Source organism: Camarhynchus parvulus, chromosome 1, assembly GCF_901933205.1.
Source record: "Camarhynchus parvulus chromosome 1, STF_HiC, whole genome shotgun sequence".
NCBI lineage: Eukaryota > Metazoa > Chordata > Aves > Passeriformes > Thraupidae > Camarhynchus > Camarhynchus parvulus.
In genome coordinates, this window is record NC_044571.1 from 114,882,870 (window position 1) to 114,907,647 (window position 24,778).

Consider the following 24,778-nt stretch of genomic DNA (forward strand, 5'->3'; position numbering starts at 1 on the left):
CTCAGAGTGAGAGTACTGGGGAGACCTTGAAAATAAATAGTCCAGGGTTAGATAAACAAAGTTTCCCTTTCCCAAATGCCAGGATTACACCACGGCTTCGAATTTTACAGAAAAAAAAACAAACCTGCAGATGGAGCAAATTGGAGGAGAAAATGAACCCAAGGAAAGTGCCCTGGAGAATGGGATCTTTGCAGGGAGGGGAAAGGGGACTGGAGCTGGAGGGAACGCCAAGGCCAGTTCGGACTGGGGCTGGGTAAGCAGCTGGCAAAGCCCTGGCTCAGCAAACTGCACACTCTGTCACTCTGGGACTGCGGGAAAAGGAAAACGCAGACATAAATGAAACCCTATGGAAAGCGATTGCAAAACTCGGACTCGCTCCGGCCAGTGAAGCGCAGGCGAAGGAAGCCCCACCTCCGCAGAGCCATCCCCACCTCCGGGCGGGCAGGAGCGGCGCGAATGGCCCCGGCTCTCCCGGCAGAGGGACAGCCTGGCTGCCTGGGCTGAGCGAGCATCGGGGGAGCGCCGGCAGCGAGGGTGAGTGCGCAGAGCTGCCCGCCCGTGGAGGATGGCTCCGCTGCCCCTCGGCCTCTGCCGGGGTGAACTTTCTGCTACTCTGCGGGGCTGGGAGCAGCTTCAGCGGCAGAAAGAGGAGTGTCACCGTGCCTGCTCCGTGCCTGCCTCTGCACGTGTGCTCTGTCGCTCCCTCTCTGCTTGTGCTTATTTGTTTGAGGGTCTTTTCTTTTCCCGCTTATTTCTCCCGCTGCAGGGAATTTTCCCATTTTCCCACTGCTGCCCCGCTGGCTTTCTCCCGTGGTTTCACTTCTCCTAGGAGGGCACTGTCTGTTTGCGGCCCGGATCCTGGGAAGGGGCCGGGCAGCGTGGGTCTGACCTGTGCCTGGCTGCCACAGGGAGCCTGGCCGAGCCAAAGCTCTCCAGCAGGGAGGAGAGCTGATCCTGCAGCCCCAGAGTCATGGGGGGCTCTGGGCTCAGTGCTGAGCTGCTCCTGCTGAGATTTCCTTGGCTGCAGGGCTCTGGGAGCAGCAGCCGCTGGGGTTCTGCTGGCTCCTGCAAACGGGGAGCTGCTGTGTCCCCTCAAGCCTTTGGGGTGGGCACATCCCCGGGAGCCAGCGTGGGAACAGCCTGTCCTCCCCGGAGCACGGATTTCAGGTTTGGGTGAGGCTGGCCACACCTGCTGCTCTGCCAGGTGTCCCTGCTGGGCATGGGGCATGGGGACGGCTCTGCAGGGGGTGGGTGGGCTGTGTCCCCTCCTGTGTGGGGGCTGCTGCTCTGATCCCACCTCTGGAGATGGGCACCCAAGGGCAAGGACACCCCCGGAGGGGCAGCTTCTGTGTCAGGAGGGAATGGCACTGCATGTCCCAAAAAACGCTGGCTGCCCCGGACCCCTGGCAGTGCCCAAGGCCAGGCTGGACACTGGGGCTTGGAACAGCCTGGGGCAGTGGGACAGAGCCCCGGTTCCTCCGTGGTTCCTGGCTCCCAGTGTGCTCCCAGTGCTCTCCTGGGGGTGCTGCTCTGCCCCATACCCTGCCCTGGACCTGCCACATGCACCCTGGCTGGAGTAGGTTAAATATTGGGTGTCTGAGCCATGATGTTGCTTTGGGGGCATGGCCTGGGAGCCTCTTTTTCCCCCTCAGCACCTGCCATTGGCACGGCAGGCTTTGGAAAGGTGCTTTTCCAGGGAAGTGGCGGCAGTGTGGGAGGCAGAGCGGGCGGTGAGGGGAATTCCTGCCTTGAGACACGATTGGAACACCGCAAGGCTCTGAGGCGCCGTCCAGGGAAAACCGAGAGTGAGTGTGGGGCTGGAGAAACCCCAGGACACGATCACGCCCAGGGATGCAGGAAAGGGCTTGTTGCTGTCAGGCAGCCCGGCTGGGGCCAGCTGTGCCTCCAGCTGCAGGTCTGGGCACCTCCAGAAGATAATTCCATTTGCACTGGACTTTCTTGGTGCCTCTGGGCATACAGATGACAGTGCAGTCCACCAATGTTAAATAATGGGAGAAGGACACTGGGTAGTTCCCCCTGCTGCCCAAAATACCAGCGTTTCCTCCTTTTCCTGTGTCAGTTCCAGCCCCCACCAGCTGCTCCGGGCTGGGGCTTCACTCCAGCACTTGCTCCTTGTCCATCAGCACCCAGAAATGTCACCAGGTCTGTCCCACCCTCAGTGTTTCCTCTGCTGTTCACAGCCAGCTCCTCTCTTGCTGGCTAAGGAATTTTCTCACTTCTCCTAAGCTCTACTCAGTTCCCTTTCCTGGCAGCAGCATTTCCCTGCTCCTCCCTCCCTCCATCCATCCATCCATCCATCCATCCATCCATCCATCCATCCATCCATCCATCCATCCATCCATCCATCCATCCCTCCATCCCTGTTGCTTGCAGGTGGCCAGCATCATTCCCAGCTTCTGGTGAAGCAAGTTTTACTGGCCACCTCCAAAATTTGGGGATGCTCTGGTTGGTAACCTCTGCGTTAGTGTGGAGGGGGTAAAGAGCTGCCCTGGAATATCCCTTGGAAATAAATGTTCAGGATTGGGATGCAGCTGCCCCTCATGGAATACTCAGCGCGAGGAGCAGGTCTGTGGTCCTGGCCAGACCGTGAGTGCAGATGGAGGATCTGGGCTTGTTGGGACTTTTTTTGTCAGAAGTTACAGATAATAAATAGCAAACAAGCTCTGGTTTGCTCCAGGAGGTCCCAGCTCCAGGGAGCTGCTGGGGTTTCCATTCAGGATGTGTGTTTGAGGCACAGGGCCATTGTAGGGGCTCTTGCTCCTTGTTTTGCAACAGCTTCCCCTTCAAAAAGTTCATTTTTCTCATCAGAGGTGTCTGTGTCCCTGGAGCCACTCTGGCTCTGCCCGTTTCCTCCAGCTGCTCCTTACACTGCAAACTCTCACAGCTTTCAGGGGAACTCAGCAAAAAAACTGTTTTTCTCAGTTTTCACTCCTGTCCAAGCAGCAGTGAATTACAGAGGGGAAAAAACATCAGGAAGGTATTTATGGTGTATGAAACCCCAAACGGGGGAAGCTGTGGTTTGGGATCACTTCCCTTCAAGCTTCTCTTGGCAGGTGTTTGTCCATGGAGCCAAGCACTGCCTGCAGCCTGTGGAAAGGCAGATTCCTGCTGGAATTGGGCTCTTCATCCTTCCTTCAGCTCTTTAACTCCCACCCAGCGGCTGGAGCTGCTCGAGGCAGGGAGAGTTGGCCTGCCAGACACAGAGGAGGTGGTGCCAAGATAGAGAACGGACACAGGACAAGGCTTTCCTGCAGCACAGCCACATCTGTCCCTCCCAGGCCAGCAGGGTGGGTGTCCAGCACCTGGCCCCATCCAGAGCACAGGGGTGACTTCTGTGCTCAAAATACTGCATGAAACCGTGGAGGGAAGGAGCAAAACGGGCAAAGCTGGGAGATCCTGGTGTGGCAAGCCTCACAAACCCTGGAGCCCCACAGAAACCCTCAGGTGGCGGGAGGAACGGGGCAGGAGCAGTTCAAGGGGTGCTGCTGGCGCACCCCACGGGAGCCTGGGAAGCAGCAGGAGCAGAGGGTGAGGAGGGGTCCTGGGGGGCTGCACACCCCCACAGCTGCACAGCCCTGGGCAGCCGCTGGAAGCCAAGCCAAGAGAGTGATTCGTGGAATTACGCCATTCCAGCCTGGCTGCTTATGTAACTCCAGAGCCATCTCCCTCAGCCACAGGCTCTGGAGTGCCCTCCTTCCCTCCCCTCTCCGAGCCACAGCTGCTCCAGGGTGGAAAGGTCACCCCAGGTGGGATGGATGATGGAGGGATGGAGGGATGGATGGATGGATGGATGGATGGATGGATGGATGGATGGATGGATGATGGATGGATGGATGGATGGATGGATGGATGGATGGATGGATGGATGGATGGATGGATGATGGATGATGGATGGATGGATGATAGATGGATGATGGATGGATGGATGGATGGATGGATGGATGGATGGATGGATGGATGGATGGATGGATGGATGGATGGATGGATGATGGATGGATGGATGGATGGATGGATGGATGGATGGATGGATGGATGAGTGGATGGCAGAGCTGGGGGTGCTCACCTGGAGAGGAGAAGGCTCCAGGGAGAGCTCAGAGCCCTTGCAGGGCCTGAAGGGGCTCCAGGAGAGCTGCAGAGGGACTGGGGACAAGGCCTGGAGGGACAGGACACAGGGAATGGGCTCAGACTGACAGAATAGGTTTAGATTTGGTATTAGGAAGGAATTGTTCCCTGTGAGGGTGGGCAGGCCCTGGCACAGGTGCCCAGAGCAGCTGTGGCTGCCCCTGGATCCCTGGCAGTGACACCAGAGTGTCCCCATCTCCGGTTTGGTGCTGCCAGGTGAGCTCCAGCGCCTGCCCCACACCCTGCAGTGCTGCAGCAGGAGAGGATCCCTCCAGGAAGGGCTCCAGCCCAGGCAGGAGTGCCAGGGAGAGGCAGGGAGCTCTGGGAGGCCTCAGCACACACTTGGGGAGCGGGGTTCCATCACTCCCCAAGCAGGGGGGTACCAGAGCAGGGCTGGAGCCTCTCCCTCACTGCCTGTGCTTCCAGGTCATGTGTTTCAACACCAGTTTTTCTTTTCCCTCTAATTTTTAACCTCCAGCAATGTTTTCCTGTTCTAATTTCTTGTAAGATTTCTGTCATCTGTGGCCCATTTCTCATCACACAGAGTCACTGAGCTGGGCCCATCTCATTTCACTTTCTTTTTGCCACATGATGCAAGGCAGAAACAGCTCTCGGGCACATCCCTGCATCCCTTTTTGTTCCCTGTCTTTTTCCATGCCGTGTATCCACTGCCTTTCCCTTCTGCTGTGTTATAAAGCACAGCACCCACATTTTCCGAGCCAGCTTCCCCTTCACCCCAGGCACATAAATCACAGATCACCCCCGTCATAAATACACACCCTGACACCCTTCCAGCCTCGCTGCCACAGAGGCAGAATTATTCAGCAGAAGGAAGACAGATTCCGGAATATTTGCTGGCATTTCCAGTCCCCTGCTGGGGTTTAATTTGCTGTGTTACATTGGCTGTTATTTACTCACGCTCTGCTGAGCCCAGCGTGTGCCTCCCCCTGCTCAGCCCAGGGGAGCAGCTGGTGATGAAGGCTTTGGGTGGAGAAATGGCCTGGGGAATGGGACAGGGTGCTGAGCACCCAGCCCAGACCCTGCTGGCACAGCCAGGGCCCTGGTGCAGCTCCCAGAGGGGCTTGGGGCATTTCTGCTGTCCTGGTGTCAAAGCAGAGGCAGCCTGGGGACAAGTGGAGCATCTTAATCAGTGCTGCAAATGCTTTGGGAGATTGTCTCAGATATAGGCAGTGACAGGACATGGGAAAGCTTCCCACTGCCTGAGGGCAGGGTTAGGTGGGATTTGGGGAAAGAATTCCTCCTTGTGAGGGTGGGCAGGCCCTGGCACAGGTGCCCAGAGCAGCTGTGGCTGCCCCTGGATCCCTGGCAGTGCCCCAGGCCAGGCTGGACACTGGGGCTTGGAGCAGCCTGGGACAGGGGAAGGTGTCCCTGCCATGGCAGGGGTGGCACTGGGTGAGTTTTAAGGTCCCTCTCAACCCAAGGGATCCTTCCCCAGCCTGCAGCTCCCTGCAGTCACTGTCCCCTGGGAGCAGGAGGAGGTGCCAGGCAGGTGAGGCTGGCATTCCTGGCAGAATTTTAGTGGCCTCACTTGGTGTGAGGCTGAGCTCAGCTCCCTGGGATTGCCATGCCAGGCCTTTCTGAGGGATGCACTGACCCAGGACAGAAGTGGGAAGAAAACTGGGCTTTGAGGACAATTCCTGCACCTGTATCTGAAGGAACAGCAGCAGCTGATGGATCTGCAACACTCTGAACAACCAACCATCCGTCCATCCATCCATCCTGGTTTTTAATTTTTTTTTTTAATCAGTTAAATCTTATCTCCCTCTTTATTTGATGTCCTCTCAGCAGGATCGAAGTACTTTCTGTTTAGTTTCATTCCTAAGGGAGAGGGGCTGGGTGAGCTGGGCGGGATCTGAGGGCAGGGGTTTGTCCTCAGTTTGATCTGCTGGCAAACCCTGGTGTTTGAGATCGCTGCTGAGCACTGCCCGGGGGTCAGCTGCCCTCCCTCCCTCCTCCACACATTTCAAGGAGAGCTGGAAAGGATGACAGAGTGCATTCTGGATTTGTGGTTTGCAGGTCTAGCGAGGGACAGAGACATTAGAGGACACGGAGCCTTCTCCCAGCTCCATGAACGTTCCCATCCCTGGAAATCCAGGCTCCTTTGGGTTTCCTGCCTCTGGTGTTCCACCCTTTTCCTGCCCCCTGAGCAGCCCAGGGGCTGCAGCAGCAAGCCCGGGGCTGTCAGTAATCGATCAGGGCTGGAGCCAGGCAGGTGCCTCTGCCCCAGCACTGCTGAGCCAAACCTCCAGGGGCCGGGGAGTTTTTCCTGCCTGCTTCCATTGAGGATCAAAGCCGCTGTACTGATCCCAGCCTGGATTTGTTACAGCAGCCTCTCTCGGAACGGGCTGAGGGCAGCAAGTGCGTTCTGCAGAGGCTGCTGTGGCACTCGGAACTCGGGCAGGTCCCCTCTGGAATTCACCTCTCAGCGTTTATGAGCACCACAGTGCAGGCAGGCTCCTGCGAGAAGTTACATCAACCCCTGCATTTTGTTAATTAGTTTGAGGCTGCGGGTCCTCGCTCCTTTGCCTCTCATCACGGGGGAAATAGAATTACACACAACAATAATGGGAAGCCTTTCACCCCATTTGCTGCCGAGATGAAAACATCTATTAGAATGTGCTGAACAACAAGTTAAAGCCTAATGGCTCTAACGTGCCTGGGAACAATGCAGCTTCCTGAGCAGGAAGCCTGGCTGCCGAAACCCAACAAAGACATCGCGGCTCCCTGGGGAGGAGGCGCTGACAGGAGGGAAGGACACCTGCAGGCGGGAGGGGCTGCTGGCTTCCCAGGGGCTGGAATTTCATTGCATGCTCGCATTTAGGTGGTGGCCGAGGGTCCAGAAGTGAATTACCTGGAGGGGTAATTCCAGGGGAGATGCGGGAATGCCGTGGGTGACAATGGGATGCACAGGGATGCAGGGCTTTAATCCATCAGTGCTCAGCACGGGGAGGGATGGGAAGCTGCCCCCGATCCTGGACAGATCCCTCCAGAGGGATGCAGAGAGTCCTGGTCAGGGCAGGGCCAGGACTTTGCATCCCCTTGAATCTCATGGGGTTCTGCAGCCCGCTGAGATCCTTCTCAGAGCCCGTTCCTGCAGCCCATGGGGTCCCTCTGGAAACCCATTTCTGCAGCTCACTGCTCCCCTTCGATTCCCGTTTCTCCAGGCAGCTGAGATGCCTCTGGATGGCAGCACAGCCATCAGCTTTGCCAGCTGCCCTGCCAGAGTTTGCTGCTGGCAGCCAGCTGAGGGTGCCCCATCACCCAGGCCGTTGATAAGGCGTCACACCGACCCCAGAAATGTTGCACAATGTTGTCCTTGGCCCTGCTGAGCAGCGTTTCACCTCGCAGCCTCTGGGGTTTCGCATTTTGCAGGCGGCTTTGTGGCTTTGCAGAATCAAAGTTCCCCGAGCAGAGGAAAGCCAGGAACAATCAGTGGCTGCTGGGCAGACCTGTGTGCCCGCTGTGGGGGTGTTTGGCAGGACTCTGCCTGCTGAGCAGGGGGGAATTGAGGCGCAGGCCCGAGCATTGTGCTGAGTGATTTATCCCTGACAGGCTGACAGCATGACGGGGAGCAGCCAGCCCGACGTGGCCCGGAGCAGGCTCTGCAGGAGCCCCTTTCTCAGCATCAAGGTAAACACCCCTGCTTCCCCAGCACCCCCTCGGCTCCCTGCGCTGGGAAACAGCAGCTCAGCCTCCTGCAGAAGGCACTGGGAGGATTTATGGGCGCCAGGTGTGCTTGGGAAATGCCCTCTGTGTTCCCAGGGCACAAGTGCCTTTGGTGTGGAGTTGTCTCTGTTCCAGAGCCAGTGGTGGGGCAGCGATGTTTCAGTGCAGGTTTAACTCCCAGCTCCTCCAGAGAGTCACAGGATGGGATGGGATGGCTTGGAGGGACCTTAAAGCCTGTCCAGTGCCACCCCTGCCATGGCAGGGACACCTTCCACTGTGCAGGGAACAATTCCTGCCCAAGAGCCCGCCTAGCTCTGGCTTTGTCAGTGTGAAGCCTTTCTTCTAAGTCCTGGCTCCTCCTGGGTTTGGTGCAAGCCCAGGCTCACCAGGTGAGGGTTTGAGGAGCTCTGCAGAACCACAGGCTGCAGAACCACCTGGAATGGTTCCCTGTGTCTTGCAACATCTGCTTCATTTCCTTCTGGCTCGATAATTCCCTGTTATCAGTAGTGGCAGCCCTATCACCAGTGCATGACAGCATTCAGGGTAGTTGGAAGCCAATTACCTGCCTCATTGGAGAGTCTTGCCAGGCCAGAGAGCAAAACATGACAGTCGGTCTTAAAGGCTCAAGACTTCTCTGTCCCTTTTGTGGGGGCGATTTGGGGTTTTGAGGGTTTTTCTACGAATGCTGGTGCATTTAGTCACCCTCCTCCGTGTGGCAGGAGCAAAGTGAGTCACTGAGGCAGGGGCCAGCAGAGCCTGCACAGAGGCTGGAGACACAGAGCCATGGCCTGAGGCTCTTCCCCAGTCCTCTTTCAGCCCATTGGCTGCTTTTTATCTGGTGGGCTTTGCTTGGTTCTTCTTTACTCCCCAGCAAGGTTATCTTCACAGATATGACCCTGCTGATTTTTCCATGAGGAGATATTTTAAAGGGTTCAAAGACTGAACCATTGAGGGGCAAAGCCAGCAGTATCAAGCTGTATTTTGCTGCATCTGTGAAGGTAGAGCCTAAAATCCCAGACTGGTTTGGGTTGGGGGGGACCTTGCAGACCCTCTTGTTGCAAGCCCTGCCATGGGCAGATGTGGAGGAAGCCCTTGTCACCAAGAACACAATTATCCTCGGCACAGGATGTTTTCCCCTTTTCTCCTGGGGTGTTTTTTCCAAGAACTTAGCCACCCTGTCCGGTTTCTAAATGACTTCCTCCGAGAACAAAACTTGCAGCCCAGGGTTTGAGTGGCTCTTGCAGAGACACAGAACCATTGCACAATGTGGTTGGATGCGTTTGAAGTGGCTGGAGGACCAAAAATCACAGCACTGCAGTTTTTATGGGTATTTATATCTCCAGAGACGTGTCACAAAAACCATGGACCACGTGTCAAAATGCAGCTGAGGGACATAGCCAAACAAATGCATTTTGAGCTGCAGAGGATGTGGGGCAGTGCTGGGCAGCTGCTGTAAACCCCTGCAGTTCCAGGATCTGGATACTCAGCGGGCTGTGTGCCTGGCTGCCTGCAATAACCAGATCTGGTTTCAGCCTTTCCCTCTGAGGTGATGTGCTCAGGAAGCAGGGCCTGGACACAGGCAGTGACTCGCAGGAGGTTCAGCAAGGCTGACTCTGGGGACGCCTTCCTTTGGCTGGGTGACACTTTCCCAGCCCAGACACGTTGCAGCCGTCAGTGGTGACATGAGGCTGGAAGGGGGGAGGTCCTGGATGCTGTCCTGGTGTGCAGTGACCTCAGCCCGGCCCTGCCATTCCCAGGGGTTTGACCTTCCCCCTTTCTGTGCTGGGGATGCTGCCTTGGCTGACAGAGCAGCCCAGCTTGGCAGTGACCTCACTTGAGGCCTGGACCAGAACGAGATGCAGCAGGAATCCAGGCCAGGCTCAGCAGTTTCTCCATGGTGGGAGCTGCTGCAAAACACACGGAGCAGGAGCAGTGCCCCAAGGGTTTGGGCACCAGCCCAGAGTGAGGGCAGCAGCTCTGGAAGGAGCCAGGGCAGCCAGCCTATCCCACGGGAAGGTGGGTGGGCTGTGTCCTGAGGGTGTGTGACTGCTTGGGATGGGTATCTGAGCTCCTCTGGGGGCTGGAGGGGTGCCTGGCACAGCCACAAGGCAGCAGGAGGGAGGTGGCTCAGATGGAGGAGGGAGGATGGAGACAGGGCAGATTATTTGACTTTGACCAGGTTTGCTTCTGGAAGTGGAAGAGAGCCATCACATTTTCCAAAGGAGATGTGTTTTACATCCAGGGCTTTGTGAAATGGAAAGGAAAGCAGCCTGAATTCTTGTCCCTGACCTGCTGAGTTGTTTGTTGGTGTGTTTGGAAGGGCTCATTCCTGTCCCACAAGAGCTCCCAGCAGTGGGGATGGCTGTCTGCCCCTGGCTGAATGGGAACAGGACTGTTGTGCAACATCCCTTCTGCTGCTGCATCCGAGGGACAGGGCCAACACAAACAGGGCTCATCCCAGCTGAAGGCAAACACATCCCAGTGTTTGTCCAAAGCCACTTCTCAGCTAAGAAATTACACCCTCCTCGCAGATACTGACCCTGCTGTGACTTTTGGCAGGGGCCAGTTCCATGGTTCTGACCTCATCTCAGGAGATTTCACTGCTGGCAGAGCAGGGGTGATATTTCCAGGGCTTGTGGTCAGAGGTTGAAGTTGGATAATGGTGCCTTTCTGAGGGGGATGAAGTTTGCTGTGCTGCAGCTCTGGGTGACCCTGCAGCTCTGGGTGACCCTGCTGGGGGCTCCATTTCTGTGTTGGCAGTTCTTTGTGTTCTGCCACGGGCTGCTGCAGCTCTCCCAGCTCCTGGTCTCCGGCTACCTGAAGAGCTCCATCTCCACCATCGAGCGCCGCTACGGCCTCTCCAGCCAGACCTCGGGGCTGCTGGCCTCCTTCAACGAGGTGAGCAGCCCCCCCAGCCGTGCCCCCGTGCCCCTGAGTGCTGTCCCCGTGCTGCCCTGCCCGGGGACACGGCGCTGCTCTGTCCCTGCAGGTCGGGAACACGCTGCTGATCGTCTTTGTCAGCTACCTGGGCAGCCGCGTGCACCGGCCGCGCCTCATCGGCTGCGGGGCCCTGCTGGTGTCCCTGGCCGGCTTCCTCATGGCCCTGCCACACTTCCTCACGGGCCCCTACGAGTACGACCACTCCGTGGCCAGTGAGTGCTCAGAAACCTGCTCAGAAACCTGCCCTGGGCCCTGGGACCCCAGGAGCAAATAACAGAATGACAGGGTGGTTCGTGTGGAAAACACCGTGAAAGATCATCTCGTTCCACTCCTGCCATGGCAGGGACACCTTCCACCGTCCCAGGGGGGCCTTGGACACTGCCAGGGATCCAGGGGCAGCCACAGCTTCTCTAGGCAGCCACCCTCTCAGGGAGCAATTCCTTCCCAACATCCCACCTATCCCTGCCCCCTGGCAGAGGGAAGCTGTTGGGAAATGGCCTTCCCTCCAGGCACTGCGAGCTGCAAGCTGTTGGCTTCCCCTCAGGACATTTTATTTTTCTGAGAATGAAATCATCTCAGCCCTGAGAGGCAGCAGCTACTGGTGGAAAGCAGAGCCAGGGGGATGTGGGGACCATGGAACCATGGGAAAGGGCAGGAAAACAACCAAAACGCAGGCTGTGCCTCTGGCTCCCCTTGTTTGCTGCACATCCAGCCTCACCTGCCTTCCCTGGTCTAGCTGGGCTGTCCTTGAGGTTTTAGGCCCCGCTGGAATATCAGCCTCCCTTGAGAAAGGGTTTAAATCACTCATGTAGGGAACAGGACAGGGTGGGTTTGGGATTTTCTGCCTAAAGGAAAATGAAGGGATGGGAACAGAAAGAAAAAACAAGGTACTTGCTACCTCCCGAGTTCCTGCCATGAAGGTCCACCAAACCTTCTAGAAGCCTCCACTAAACATGTTTGGCTCACCAGAGGGAGGGCAGCTGGTTCAGGCAACTGCAGACACCAAAGGAAGGCTGAATAGCTGAACCATTGCTGGCTGCAAGCAGGGGCCAGCTGCAACCCCAGCTTGGAAACACTGAGTTGGTGTTTCAGCGGTGCTGCTGCAGGTGGGCCTGTGTCTGAGCACTTGGAGCTCCACAGGATCTGGGGCATAACCATGGAAATCCTGCTGTCAGCACCAGCACCCCCTTGCCCGGGGTTCTGAGGAAGATGAGGGTGCTAGAATCGGCCCTTTCACTTAGGCAGCTCTTCTGAAGAAAACGAGCTCTCATTTCCTGGGTAGCTGCTCACAAAATCTGCAGGTTTGCTCATTTACCTGTATTGGGCGGTCTATCAAAGGTCCTGGGAGTGACCCTTGATGGAGGAAAAGCCTTGAAGGCTTTCCAGGCTCATGATGCCATCTCTGTGAACACCAGTGCAGTGATCTTTGCACTTCTTTGTGTTTTCTTTCACCTGCCATCTAAGATAAGGGTAAAGATAAGATAAGGACTGAGATAAGGATGTGGAGCTGCTGGAGCAGACCCAGAGCTGGGGGTGTTCAGATCCTTCCAGTGCCTGAATGAAGAAGTCCCTCCTGCAGACCGAGCTCCTCAGGGCTGTCCCCTTGTCACCTCAGGCACCTTCAGCAACACCACGGACCTGTGCCAGCCTGGGGCCCCGGCGGCTGGGGCCAACCTGAGCGATGCCAGCTGCCCTCCCCACGGCTCCAGGGAGAACCAGGAGGTGCTGCTGGTGATGTTCGTGGCCCAGGCCCTGCTGGGCATCGGCGGCGTGCCCATCCAGCCCTTCGGCATCTCCTACATCGACGACTTCGCCAGCCACAGGAACTCCCCCCTCTACCTGGGTGAGGCTGCTCCTGGGCTGGAGCCAGGCCAGGCTGCGATAATTGGCATTAATGAGAGCAGGGTTCATTGCAGCCCTGCTCTGCACACAGCCAGGAGGGATTCTGCAGAAAGGGTCTATGTGCTTCAGGCTTGGGCAGGCAGCAGGAGAGCTGGGAAGAACCATTTGGGGTAGAAACTGGGGGTTTTTGGCCTGAGAGTGACAAAAACTGGAGTTAATTACCATAAACTCCTCCAAAGAGGCTTCAGGAAGGACTAGAGGGACAGTCTGATCTCTGTGTTCACAAGTGGCAGCTGTGGGTTTAAGGGGCAGCAGTGGGGACTCTGTTTAGCTGTCAGCAAAGCCAAACAAGCCAAAGAAAGCAAAAAAACCAAACCAAAGAAAGCAGTTTCAACCAGCTGGGAGATGGGGGTGCTGGAGAACAGCTTGGGCACAGGCCCACAGGGCTGTCCCAGCGTGGTGAGATGGACAAGGTGGTCTTTGCAGCTCCTTCCAGTCCTTCCCCAGCTGCTACCTGTCACAGCCTGGAACTGAATGGAGCAGCAAAGGTAGATCAAAACCAGGTCATTACTGCTGGAAAAAGGAAGCACAGCATCAAGTTTTGTTCTGGTAGGTGATCCAAACCTCTCACTTGTAAGGTAGGAGTTGAATCTTACATGTGTGGATTTCTTTTATCAGCAATTCGCAGAGAAGAGTTCACTGATAACTTTTATCTCCTTCACCTTGTAAAAGTTGGTGTTCCCTGGATTACTGATGCCAAGGGGCACCTCTTGTTCCTGGGAGTACTGCAGTCCTTCTAGGAGGCCGAGTGTCAGGAAAGGTCTGAGCCAAAGGGAATTCCACGTGGGAAAGGAAGATGGGGCGCATGGGGCTGTTGCTCCTGGAGACAGAAAGCTGCCAGGGAAATGGGCTGTGCTGGAGGCAGGTGCAGCAGAGCCTGAGGCTCCTGTGTGCCCCAGGTCCCTTTCCCAGGCTGAGCCCTCCCTGCTCTCGTGCCCCACAGGAATCCTGTTCTCCCTGACAGTCGTGGGGCCGGGGGTGGCCTTCATGCTGGGCTCTGCCATGCTGAGGTTCTACGTGGACATCGACAAAGTCAGCTCAGGTGAGGCAGCACAGGTCCTGGCACAGCTCTGGGAGAAGAGGGGATTCCAGCCCCCGGGGGTTCTCTGTGCCAGTGGGGCAGAGTGGGCATCCAGCACATCCCTGGGCCAGCTGTCTCCGTCCAAAGGAGCTCTTTGGACGCCCTGGGGGCAGCAATGAAATGGGGAAGAGACCATGGAATGTGATTTAGTGGTGGGATGATCGGGGCAAACGCTGCCCAGGCCCCAGGACTGATGGTCCCTGGGCAGGGAGCCACCACCTTGGGGCTGGTTGGTGCTGGGGGTGGCTGGGGCCGCTGGGGTCCCTGTTTTTTCCCAGCACTGGTCTGATGGCCCTCTCCTCTCCTCTTGCAGCTGAGGTGCAGCTCACCAACAAGGACCCACGCTGGGTGGGGGCCTGGTGGCTCGGGTTCCTGGTGGCTGCCAGCCTGGTGGCCCTGTGTGCCCTGCCATACTTCTTCTTCCCACGGGAAATGCCAAAAGAGGTAGGAGAGGTTCTGCACACACACACACACACACACACACACACCTCGGTGGGGCTGAAATGCCACAGGAACCAAAACCACGAGAGTTCTGTGCCTTGGGGAGGGGAGGATGCAGTCCCAGATTCTCATGTTTACCAGAGGTTTGCCAGGGGAGGCAAAGGGCACCGGCTTTGCCCATCCTGGCAGCTTTTGTCTGCATTTTGGAGGGGGAGTTGAAATTGCATCAGTGGGCTCCTGGCAGAGCTGGGGAGGAGGGCAGGGAGTGTCTGGGCAGTGCAGAGCTGCACACCAGTAGTGTGTGTGCAGTCCAGAGCTGCTCCTCAGGGGTCTCTGAGCACTCCAGAGCTGCTCCCCAGGGCCTCCCCGAGCGTCCCGGCCGCGCGTGGCAGCGCCTCGGGAGCAGCAGAGCAGAACGAGCTGTGCTGGCAGAGGAGGTGTTTCTGAGGGCTGGGATGTGCCTGGAACTGCTGGGACCCGCTCAGGAGGTGAAGCTGTGCTCCTCTTGGCTGTGCTGGAAGTGGTGTCAGTGCCCTCCACATGTGCTGAGCATCGAAACCTCCCTGCCTGAACAAGTCTGTGCAGAGCAATGCTTCATTTCTCCTGACACTGCCTGAATCTCCACAGGAATCAGTGCAGACTGGGGGTTCCCTGACCTGTTCTGCCAGCTCAGCTTGGGGGTGCAGGGATTTACTGCTGCTGACCTGAGCTGTGAGGTGATGGGGCAGTGAATTACTGCTGCTGACCTGAGCTGTGAGGTGATGGGGTGCCCTGTGCATGGCAGGAGGGGGGTGACCCCAAATGCAGCGTGCCTGATCGCTCCTCCTGCAGCCTGGGCTGCCCTCAAGCCTTGGGAAAGGTCTGGGCTAGCAGGCTCGAGGCTCATCTTAGGGAAAAGTTCTTCATCAGGGCTGATGGGAATATTAATTTCATAAACGCCTCTCGAGAGAAGGTAATGCACTTCCAGCTAAAACAGCTGCACTTCCTGGCAAGTGCTGCACTCTGAGCAGCTTGGAAGGGTTTAAGGGGGAACAGGCTATTGATTTTAAAAGGAGCAGGAAGGTCTCACCCTGCTCTGCTGGCTGGGATCTGTAGGGAGCACTCCCACATGGCTGAGCACCCACATGTCCCTCTGCAGCATGTGAATTTCTTGAATTCTTGGATTTCTCCCCATCTTTGCATCTCCCTCAGAAAGCTCTTGGAATCTGCTGACAGTTAAAAATAATAGTAGGAAAATACAGCAACTAGCCAAATTCTGCCCTCTTTGCAGAATGGGAGGCACTGGGGCAGCCACGCCTGTCCTGTGGGGGTATCAGCACCAGCAAGGGGCCCTGCCTAAAAAAATTCAAATAAAAATCCTTGCAGAAAGTTTGCCACATGCTGAGCTGGGTAACACATGTGAGCTGCAGGAGCACTCCAAGATGTGCTGGAAATGGATATTTTCCTCTGTGTGTGTGTGCTGACCTGCCCACAGCACATCCCTTCAGGCTCAGCCTGGAAAAGCACAGCCCTGCTGGGCCAGAGGCAGCTGAGGAGCTCCTGCAGCCCCAGCTGGGATCCCACTCGTGCCCACCCTCCTCAGAGGGCATCGTGCAGCAAGCACTGGGTGTCACGGAGCCCTGTGCGCCTCTGGAGACTGATCTGCCTCCTCCCACCAGCCAAGACACAGCTACGTGTTTTATTCCACGCTGCAGCTTCACCTTTTCCTGATGAATTCTTCCTTTGAAGTCCCAGGAATGGCTCGTGTTAACATTAATGAGAGTGTGGGGCTGCTCTTTTGATCTTTTTCTCCTAAATTAGTCGCTCCAAAGCCAGAACATTTTTATTTCTCTGCTTTGCTGCTTGCCAGTAGGTTTCGAGCACCAAAGCATCCTGAATAATCCTCTGATCATGGCAAAGCCATGAGGTTGTCATGAAATCAGGAAGGGGATGAGAGGATGAGGTTCTTATACAGGGAAAACTGTTTTCATTCAAGAGCAGCTTTTTCCCCAGAAATTCCAGTTTAATCCTGCCTCCATGGGTCTGAACCATTCCTTGGAGTTGTGTCCTGGGTTGTGAGGAGCTCCCAGCACTCTCCAGTTGCTGTGTGGCCATAGTTTAGCTCATGCTTTGCCATCTGCTGGTGTATCCCAAGGCAGGCAGCAGTGTTGCCACAATATTCCAATATTCCTGCCACACAGGCTCTGCCTGTCCTGCAGCTCTGAGGGTGACACAAAAAGGGGCTGGAAGGGGCAAAGCTGCTCTCAGAGACAAAACAGACACTTCCAGGGATGCAGGGGGAGCCACAGCTGCTCTGGGCACCCTGTGCCAGGGCCTCAGCACCCCCACAGGGAACAATTCCTAACCCTGCCCTCCTTCCTCCTAAAGTCATTCCCTCTTGTCCTGTCCCTCCCTGTCCTTGCAAAAAGTCCTGTCCAGCTCTCCCAGGGCCCCCAAGAGGTGCTGGAAATCGAGGTCCTTCTCTGGAAAAAGGAACTGTGGTGCTCTGGGTGCCTCATTAAAGCTCCAAAAGCACCACCAAAGGCAGCCCAGGAAGAAAGAGAGCCAAGTGGCAGGACAGGCTACAGGAATCCTGCTCTCTACAGCTGGACTTTCCCCAGGGAGCTCTAAAGGCAGGCACAAAGAGCAGCTAAAAATAATCCTCCCTTGTGGTGGGAGCAAGGTGCCCCTCAGCTGGTTATTTTACCACTCCTGGAAACAGGGTCCCTGGAGGGACCCACACCTGCTGGAAGAGGCATAATGAGGTGTTTGTAGGGAGCCTGACCTTGTCAAAGGGAAAATAACTCTTTCCCAAGCCGTGAGGCTTTGCACTTTGTTTGTCTAATATGAAAATAACTTCTGTGACCTTACTTTTCAGCGAGCTGGGAGTGCCAGGTTCTGTTCACAGCCAGAGGGAAACTCTGCAGAAACCTCAAAATAAACAAAGAGAACCTCTCTGTCACAGAGCAGGTCATTCATGCCTGTTTCCAGGGGTGCATTTGGATCAAGCCAGCCTGCTGGCACCTCTGGCTGCCCTTCTCACAGGTGCAGGAGCAGGTGGGAGAGCAGGAGCTGCCAGGGAGAGCTGCTTTCATTTTCCTCTCCTGCAGAGCCCTGCTCAGCCATGCCCGGATTTACTCCTGTCTGTGCAGGGAGATGGGGGATTTCCCCAGGCCAAGGTCAGGCTGGGGACGCTGTTCCTGATGCAGAGTGTGAGGCAGCCTCATTCTCCCTCCCCAAAAGCCTGCCTGCCTCCTCCAGCCCCCTGAGGGTGGCAGTGATGCCAGTGGACTCATGGAATGACGGCATGGGGTGGGTTACAGGGACCCTAAAGCCACCCCTGCCATGGACAGGGACACCTCCCACTGTCCCAGGGTGCCCCAAGCCCCAGTGTCCAGCCTGGACACTTCAGGGATCCAGGGGCACCTAAAAATGCAGATAAAATCTGATTGCAAAACCGTGAGATGCAATGAATGGCACCAAGGAGCTGAGTCCTTTAAGGATTCACCCAGGAAGATCCAAGTGTGGGGGCATTTTGCAAGCTGAGTTTGTTTCTCCTTGGCAAGATGCTGGGGCAGGGCTGAGCAGCCAGCTCATGTTACTGCACCTTCCAGCTCCAGCTTGACAAATTTCTGCTCTGAGAATGCCAAAATCCCCCGTGGCAGAGGGACAGCATCCTCCTCAGGGCTTGGGCATCTCTGATGGTGCAGCAGCACCTTTCCAGCATCATCCACAGCAAGCAGGCTGGATCCCTGCTTTTCTTTCTGGCCCTGCTTTCCTTCAGCCCACAGGAATGTATTTCCTGATCCTTTCAGACAGCAAAACACCATGCCAGGGCCAAGGCAGCACAGGGAGAGGAGCTTCCCCCCTCTGTGAGGGCTTTGCTCCATGTGCACGCAGCTGAGCCACGGAAACATGGCCCGCAAGGGTCACACACGGGGACATCCCAGACTGGGGGATCGGGGGAGCTGGGGTTTTGTCTGGACGTGCAGGCTGTTGACTCTCAGAAGTACAAACAGCTGGAAGCTGAGGAAGCCACGGGCAGGAGCAGCTTGAATGTATTTTTGGAAAACGCTGCAGTTTCAGAGCAGAGAAGAGCCCCTGTAAGGCAGTTGAAAAGTGAAAGGGGTTTTATCTTTGCATTTGAAAAATGTATGAAAGCCTGAGCTCCAGCAATTCAAAACAGGAAAGGAGTTTCGTTGCTTCTGCCCTTAAAAAGGGCAGGTGGCAGCCCCAGCACAGGCACTGCGACCTCGCTGCTGTTTAATGAGCACTCTCATCTCAGAGCAGAGGAGGGGTTTCAGCCCAAGAGCTGCTGTTTCCTCCTGTCCATTACAGATCTCTAATTGCTGCTGGATGAACTCATTTGCCCAGCTCGGGTCAGGGCTGCTGAGCTGATGGGGTGGCAGAGCTGTAAACACTCTGTGGCTTCCCCTGCAAACCACGCTGCCCCGAGCCCTGCCGGGCACAGGAGCACATCTGCAGTCAGTGCCAGTGTCCCAGCAGCTCCAGTGACATCTCAGCCTGCTCCTGGGGCTCCCCTGCAGGGGATCAGAGCACATCCCAGCAGCGCTCCTTTGGGATCAGAGCACATCCCAGCAGTGCTCCTTTGGGATCAGAGCACATCCCAGCAGTGCTCCTGGGGGATCAGAGCACATCCCAGCAGCGCTCCTGTGGGATCAGAGCACATCCCAGCAGTGCTCCTTTGGGATCAGAGCACATCCCAGCAGTGCTCCTTTGGGATCAGTGCTCCTTTGGGATCAGAGCACATCCCAGCAGTGCTCCTGTGGGATCAGTGCTCCTTTGGGATCAGAGCACATCCCAGCAGCGCTCCTGTGGGATCAGAGCACATCCCAGCAGTGCTCCTGTGGGATCAGTGCTCCTTTGGGATCAGAGCACATCCCAGCAGCGCTCCTGTGGGATCAGAACACATCCCAGCAGTGCTCCTGTGGGATCAGTGCTCCTTTGGGATCAGAGCACATCCCAGCAGTGCTTCTTTGGGATCAGAGCACATCCCAGCAGTGCTTCTGTGGGATCAGTGCTCCTTTGGGATCAGAGCACATCCCAGCAGGGCTCCTTTGGGATCAGAGCACATCCCAGCAGTGCTCCTGTGGGATCAGAGCACATCCCAGCAGGGCTCCTTTGGGATCAGAGCACATCCCAGCAGTGCTCCTTTGGGATCAGAGCACATCCCAGCAGGGCTCCTTTGGGATCAGAGCACATCCCAGCAGTGCTCCTTTGGGATCAGAGCACATCCCAGCAGTGCTCCTGTGGGATCAGAGCACATCCCAGCAGCGCTCCTTTGGGATCAGAGCACATCTCAGCAGCTCCTGTGGGATCAGTGCTCCTTTGGGATCAGAGCACATCCCAGCAGCGCTCCTGTGGGATCAGAACACATCCCAGCAGCGCTTCTTTGGCTTTCTGTGCCTGGGGTGTGGGACACCCCGAGGGAGCTGCCATGGACCTTCCCTCTCCGAGCCCTCCAGGGTTGGGGACCCCACACTGCCCTGGGCAGCCTCTTGCCTTAGGGGGTGACCAACATCCTGCCTCCATTCCAGACCTCCTCCTTGCCTGGATACATTTCCCTCTTACAATTGCTGCCTCTTTCCTGCCCAGCAGCTTGTGAGGGAGCACAGGGATTGCTCACCCTCCATCCAAAGCCAGGTGTGTCCCTCCTGGGGTGCCTGTGCCCTCACACAGGGGTAGAACAAGCTGGTAGAGCACAGCTGGACACGACAGGGATGGCCGTGCTGGGCTGCTGTGTGTCGGGGTCTGGGAGACAAAGGCCAGGGCAGGGAAGCTGTGGCATGGCGTGTGCAGTGACAGCCTCTGGTGTGTCCCCAGGTGGTGAGAGGGAAGGACAGAGGCAGCAAGAAGAGGGAGGACGTGCTGAGCCAGCTCAGGCCGAGGTCCCAGCACACGGAGAGCCTCTCCCTGATGGAGTTCATCAGACGTAAGTGAGCCCACACCCCTGCACAGACAGCAGCTCACACGGCCACGCTGGGCCCTGCCAGGGCTGCAGTGCTGCCAGGGAGCAGGGATGCTCCCCCTGGGCTCAGCCCAGCTCCTGGATCAGCCCTTGACATGCGCCTTAGGCTCAGGGTTGGGTTTAAGCCCTCTGCTCCCTGCCCTGCTGCACCTCCTGCCAGCCAAAGCACCTGGCCTTGGTCACTCTGAGTGCCACATTCCTTCCCTGGCAGTGCCCAAGGCCAGGCTGGACAGGCCTTGGAGCAGCCTGGCACAGTGGAAGGTGTCCCTGCCATGGCAGGGGTGGAATGGAATGGGCTGTAAGGCTCCTTCCAACCCAAATCCTGCTGTGACTCTGATCTATGGCTCATGTGGGCAGTGGGAATCAGAGGCCAAAGTCTCACCAGAGCCCAAATGCAGGCAGGGAGGAGGGGTGCCAGCTGTGGGGCTGGAGCGGAGCCATGGGAAGGGACAGACCCCTTCAGTCAGAGGGGTTTGGGGGCTGCTCTTGCTCAGTCCTCAGGCCCTGGAATCAGGAATCGGTCCCACAATAGCACTGGCAACTTCTCCTCCCCAAAAAACCTCATAAGACTCCCTCCTGCAAGGCTGGAGATGCTGTCCAAGGCAGGCTGACCTCCTGTACCACTGAGAGAGGCCAGCACTGCCTGGGGCCAGGGTCTGGGCAGTTAAAGCCCAGAGGGACATCTGAATCCCGTGCAATTAAATTGTTTGGAAATGAGTGGGCTCTTTATGCTGAAGGGGATCAGCTGGGCTTCAGCCTGTGGATGCATCTGCTAATGCTTGGGATGTTTGGGTTTTTCAAATACTTTGCACTTTGGCAGCTACTTAAGAAAAGTGACCCTCTGAAGTCACTCCGTGTCGGCTTCCTCCATATTTCCCAACTATTATCCCATTAATTTCTGGCCAATTCTCCGTGTTCTGAAGGTCAGTGCAGGGCAGGCTCAGCCAGGCAGGCGTGGGCAGGCTTTCCTCCCGCTGGTGGCAGCGTTTGCTGTCAGCCTAATGCTCAATTAGAGGAGGCAGTCGGGGGTTTCTTCCCCCCCTGACCTTGTGGCACTGTCATTTAGAAACCTGTGTGCCGGGAGAGGCTGCGTGGGAGCAGACTGATGGTGCTCAGATGGGATTTTCACACCAGCCCTCTGCTCTGTGCCTCCCAAACACGGATCAAAATGAGCTCCCTGCTCCCGCTGCAGCTTTGGTGCGGGGCTGGAATCAGCGTTGCTGTGTCAGGGCTGTGCTAATAAATCCATTACTTCTCAGGATTTATCCCCCAAAGCCCAGTTCTGAAAGAAATGAAGCGTCTGGTTTATGTCAGGAGAGCAGCCTTGCTGAAATCACCAGGATCTCTCACAAAACTCTTTTTAGAGCCAGGAACAGGTGGCAGGTAGTGTGTGATGGTTACCTGGGACAATTTGGGTGAAGCCCAGAGACTTCAGGGCGAGCTCATCTGCAAGTCCCTGGAAAGAGAATTTCCTTCCCATTTCACCGCTCTCCCGCTGGTTTTGTTTCCTCTCTCTGTTTCTCTTTTTACTATTATTTTCTGCATGCTAATTTATGAAAGCAGCACTTGGAGATGAGATTCTGCAGCCTGACTCTCCTTGGAAGTGCCCCAGGCCAGGCTGGACAGGGCTGGGAGCACCCTGAGGCAGTGGAAGGTGTCCCTGCCATGGCAGGGGTGGCACTGGGTGGGCTTTAAGGTCCATTCCATAACTGTGGAGAAGGAAACCCTTTTGCCATATCTTCTGTTGCTTTGGAGATACCCAGAGAGCAAAATCACTCTTGTGGCAATTTCTGCCATGTCCTGCAAGCAGAGCAAGGCTGGGCTGGAGCCCATCCATCCCAGGAGGTGCTCCTGGGAGCCCCTGAGCCTCCCTGGGCAGGCTGTGAGGGGCAGATGCAGAGCCCTGGCGGCTCTGTCAGGGCAGGGAGGGCTTTGCCAGCCCAGCAGCAGCACCAGGATGGGGCTGTGTGCAGGGTAAGGGTCAGGCCAGGCTCTGGGGATATTTCAGAGCATGGAGTTCTGTCTGGACTCAGAGCTGGGCACTGATCTTGGCTCTGGCACAGACACTCTGTGTGACACCAGCTTGCGCCCTGCTCCTCACACTCACAAACTCCTCCCAGATTCCTCCTGCTGCAGGCATCAGGTCTTCCTGCAGTACTGGAAAAAGTAGGATTTAGCTTGCCTGAAGTCATTTCCATTGCTAATTTCCAGGCTTCTGTTGAAAACACCTGGGAGGATGTGCAGATTCTGCTGCACATACTGGGAATTACCCCATTAAAGGTGATCTTCAAAGCAATTGGAACGCTGCACTCGTGACTCATTTGTTTCCCTTATGGTCCCCAAAGGCAGTTTCAAGGATGTTTTTGTTTATTATTTTAAAGTTTCCACTTGTTTTCGCTCTCTGCCCAGCTGCTTCTCTGGAGCTGCAAGGAGGATCCAATTAGGGATTGCAGAGGATGGAAATCTTGCTGCTCCCACCATGAAGTGGGGACATGCTCAGCTTTTCACCTCTGATTTGGGGTGTGTGGTTTGATTAGAAAGACCAAAGACCTCCAGGGAAAAGGAATTTTTGGTGGAAGATCCCCACAAAAGGCTGGATTGGCTCTCAGGAGATTTTTAGCCAGGAAGCTGAGGTTTCCCGTCTGCAACATGGCTGGGAAATTCGGGGAATACTCTTCAAAAATCAGGACCTTTGGTGGTACTTGAGAGCAAAACCATCTCCCCCCGTGGGCTGACAGTGGTGTAATGCAGTTCCTTCCCTCTCTGCTGACTGCCAGCCTGCAGAGGGTCAGCATTCCAGGGTCCTTGTCCATGCTGGTATGCCTGGGCCCCTCCAAGGACCTGCTTTTGCAGCTCCCTACGATTTTTGGCTGCTTGCCTGACCTGAGGGTAAAGTGCTCAGCTAGAAGGGCCATGCTGCCATGAAGGGGAGCTGGGGACATGGGGGACCCCACTGCACCCTCAGAGAGTCCTTTTGCTCTTCACAGAAGATTTAGGACAGCCAAAATCCGTCCCCATCTGGGGCCAGCTGCCAGACAAACCCCGGGGAGATGTCTCGGGCAGCGCTGTGCTGGGGCAGATAGAAAGAGTGTCCCACTTGTTTGTCAGCTGCTGAGAATTAACACCATTAATTGATGGCAGTCCTCTGCATTAATCCTCGCTGTTAATTCCTTATCTCTGCTCCAGCATATTGGCTGCCCTGGCCCTCATCTGGGAGACTCATCAGCAGTTTGTTTGGAAGTTGCCCTTTGCTGCCAGCCCGAGCAGGGGGAGGCACTGGGGGAGCAGCAGCAGAGCAGAAGGTGGCTCTGGGGTGTGCAGGAAGGGGACACCACTCCAGCGGGGACAGTGGCAGCTGCCAGCTGGCAGCACGGGGCACCCCATGTGCTCAGCAGGCTGCACGCCTCTCCTGCTCAAGGGCTCAGCCCTAGGGCAGTTTGCTGGAGCGTTCCTTGGCTGTTATCAAAAAACGCACTTTTCACTGTTTCATTTTTTCATTGAAACTGAAAGGACACTGAAATTGCAACCACAGCAAACAAAAAAATTAACTTGTAATGACTTCCCATTACTTTTGTGTTTGTTTTAGCAGCAGCTCTGCCAGAAGGCTGCAGGGAAAGGGGTGGAACGAGATGAGCTTTGCAGTCCCCTCCATCCCCAGCTCTTCTGTGGCTCCCTGATCAGAATTTTGCTCCCTGTGCAACAGTGGCCCCCTGTCCTTTCAGGTTTCCCCGTGGTGCTGCTGAGGAACCTGCGGCACCCCGTGTACCTGCTGGTGGTGCTGGCTCAGGTCAACATCTCTGCCATGGTGGCTGGCTTGGCAACCTTCATGGGCAAGTTCCTGGAGAGGCAGTTCTCCCTCACAGCCTCCCTGGCCAACATGATCATTGGTAAGTGCTGCTGAGCTTTGGATTCCTTAGAAGACCATCTAGAAATTAGGAAGGGTTCCTCCAGAGTAAAGCCTCCCTCTCAGAGAGCTCAGAGATCCTGCCACAGAAGTGTTTAAAACACGTTTTTGAGCAAACAGCACCTCAGGGAAAGAGGCCTCTGAGGTCTGGGACAGATAAATCAGAATAAAATGAGCAGAGCAGGCTGGCAGAGCCAGGGCTGAATGCAGCAGGAAGGTTAAATGCTGAAGCAGTGCTGTCCTGCCCTGAGGTGCCCAGCTGAGCTGTTCCCAGCCTTGATTTACCCTCTGCATTCAAGTCAGCACCGTGCTCCATGGATGAATTTATCTGGCCTTTGTTCCCACCACTGAGTCTTGCTTGGCCTTCTCCTTCTGGATCAAAAAGCTTTCTGTAGCTGGAAATTCCTTCCTTGCGTGGGCATTGAGGGGCTGAAAGCAACCTCCCTGTGCATTCTTAGCTGAATTAAACACTTTGCATGTCTCCAGCTGAACTGTGGTCTCCCCCCAAAAATGGGGGGTTTTATGTAAATGGGGTTATATGTCAGTGGGGTTTTACAAGGGTGACCACAGAAATTGGCACAATCCTACTCTGCACAGAAATTAAACACCTTCCCCAGGCTGACTTGGTGTTTCTCCCTCTCCACACTAAAAAATCACATTTTGCTGGGTGAGACACAGCTTTCCACTGCTCCTGACATCTTCCACCCATGGA

The 24,778-nt window shown here is 56.1% G+C and overlaps 1 protein-coding gene across 1 annotated transcript in view; it reads left to right on the forward strand.

The window, feature by feature from the left end:
• Positions 1 to 424: 424 nt before the first annotated feature.
• SLCO2B1 (solute carrier organic anion transporter family member 2B1) overlaps positions 425 to 24,778 on the forward strand; it is a 29,698-nt gene continuing 5,344 nt past the window's right edge. The window contains exons 1-9 of the mRNA XM_030948136.1: positions 425 to 534; positions 7,717 to 7,794; positions 10,591 to 10,728; positions 10,820 to 10,982; positions 12,386 to 12,613; positions 13,616 to 13,714; positions 14,067 to 14,197; positions 20,018 to 20,126; positions 23,885 to 24,049. Coding sequence (XP_030803996.1) covers positions 7,726 to 7,794; positions 10,591 to 10,728; positions 10,820 to 10,982; positions 12,386 to 12,613; positions 13,616 to 13,714; positions 14,067 to 14,197; positions 20,018 to 20,126; positions 23,885 to 24,049 — 1,102 coding nt within the window. The 5' untranslated portion in view covers positions 425 to 534; positions 7,717 to 7,725. The remainder of the gene's footprint in view (positions 535 to 7,716; positions 7,795 to 10,590; positions 10,729 to 10,819; positions 10,983 to 12,385; positions 12,614 to 13,615; positions 13,715 to 14,066; positions 14,198 to 20,017; positions 20,127 to 23,884; positions 24,050 to 24,778) is intronic.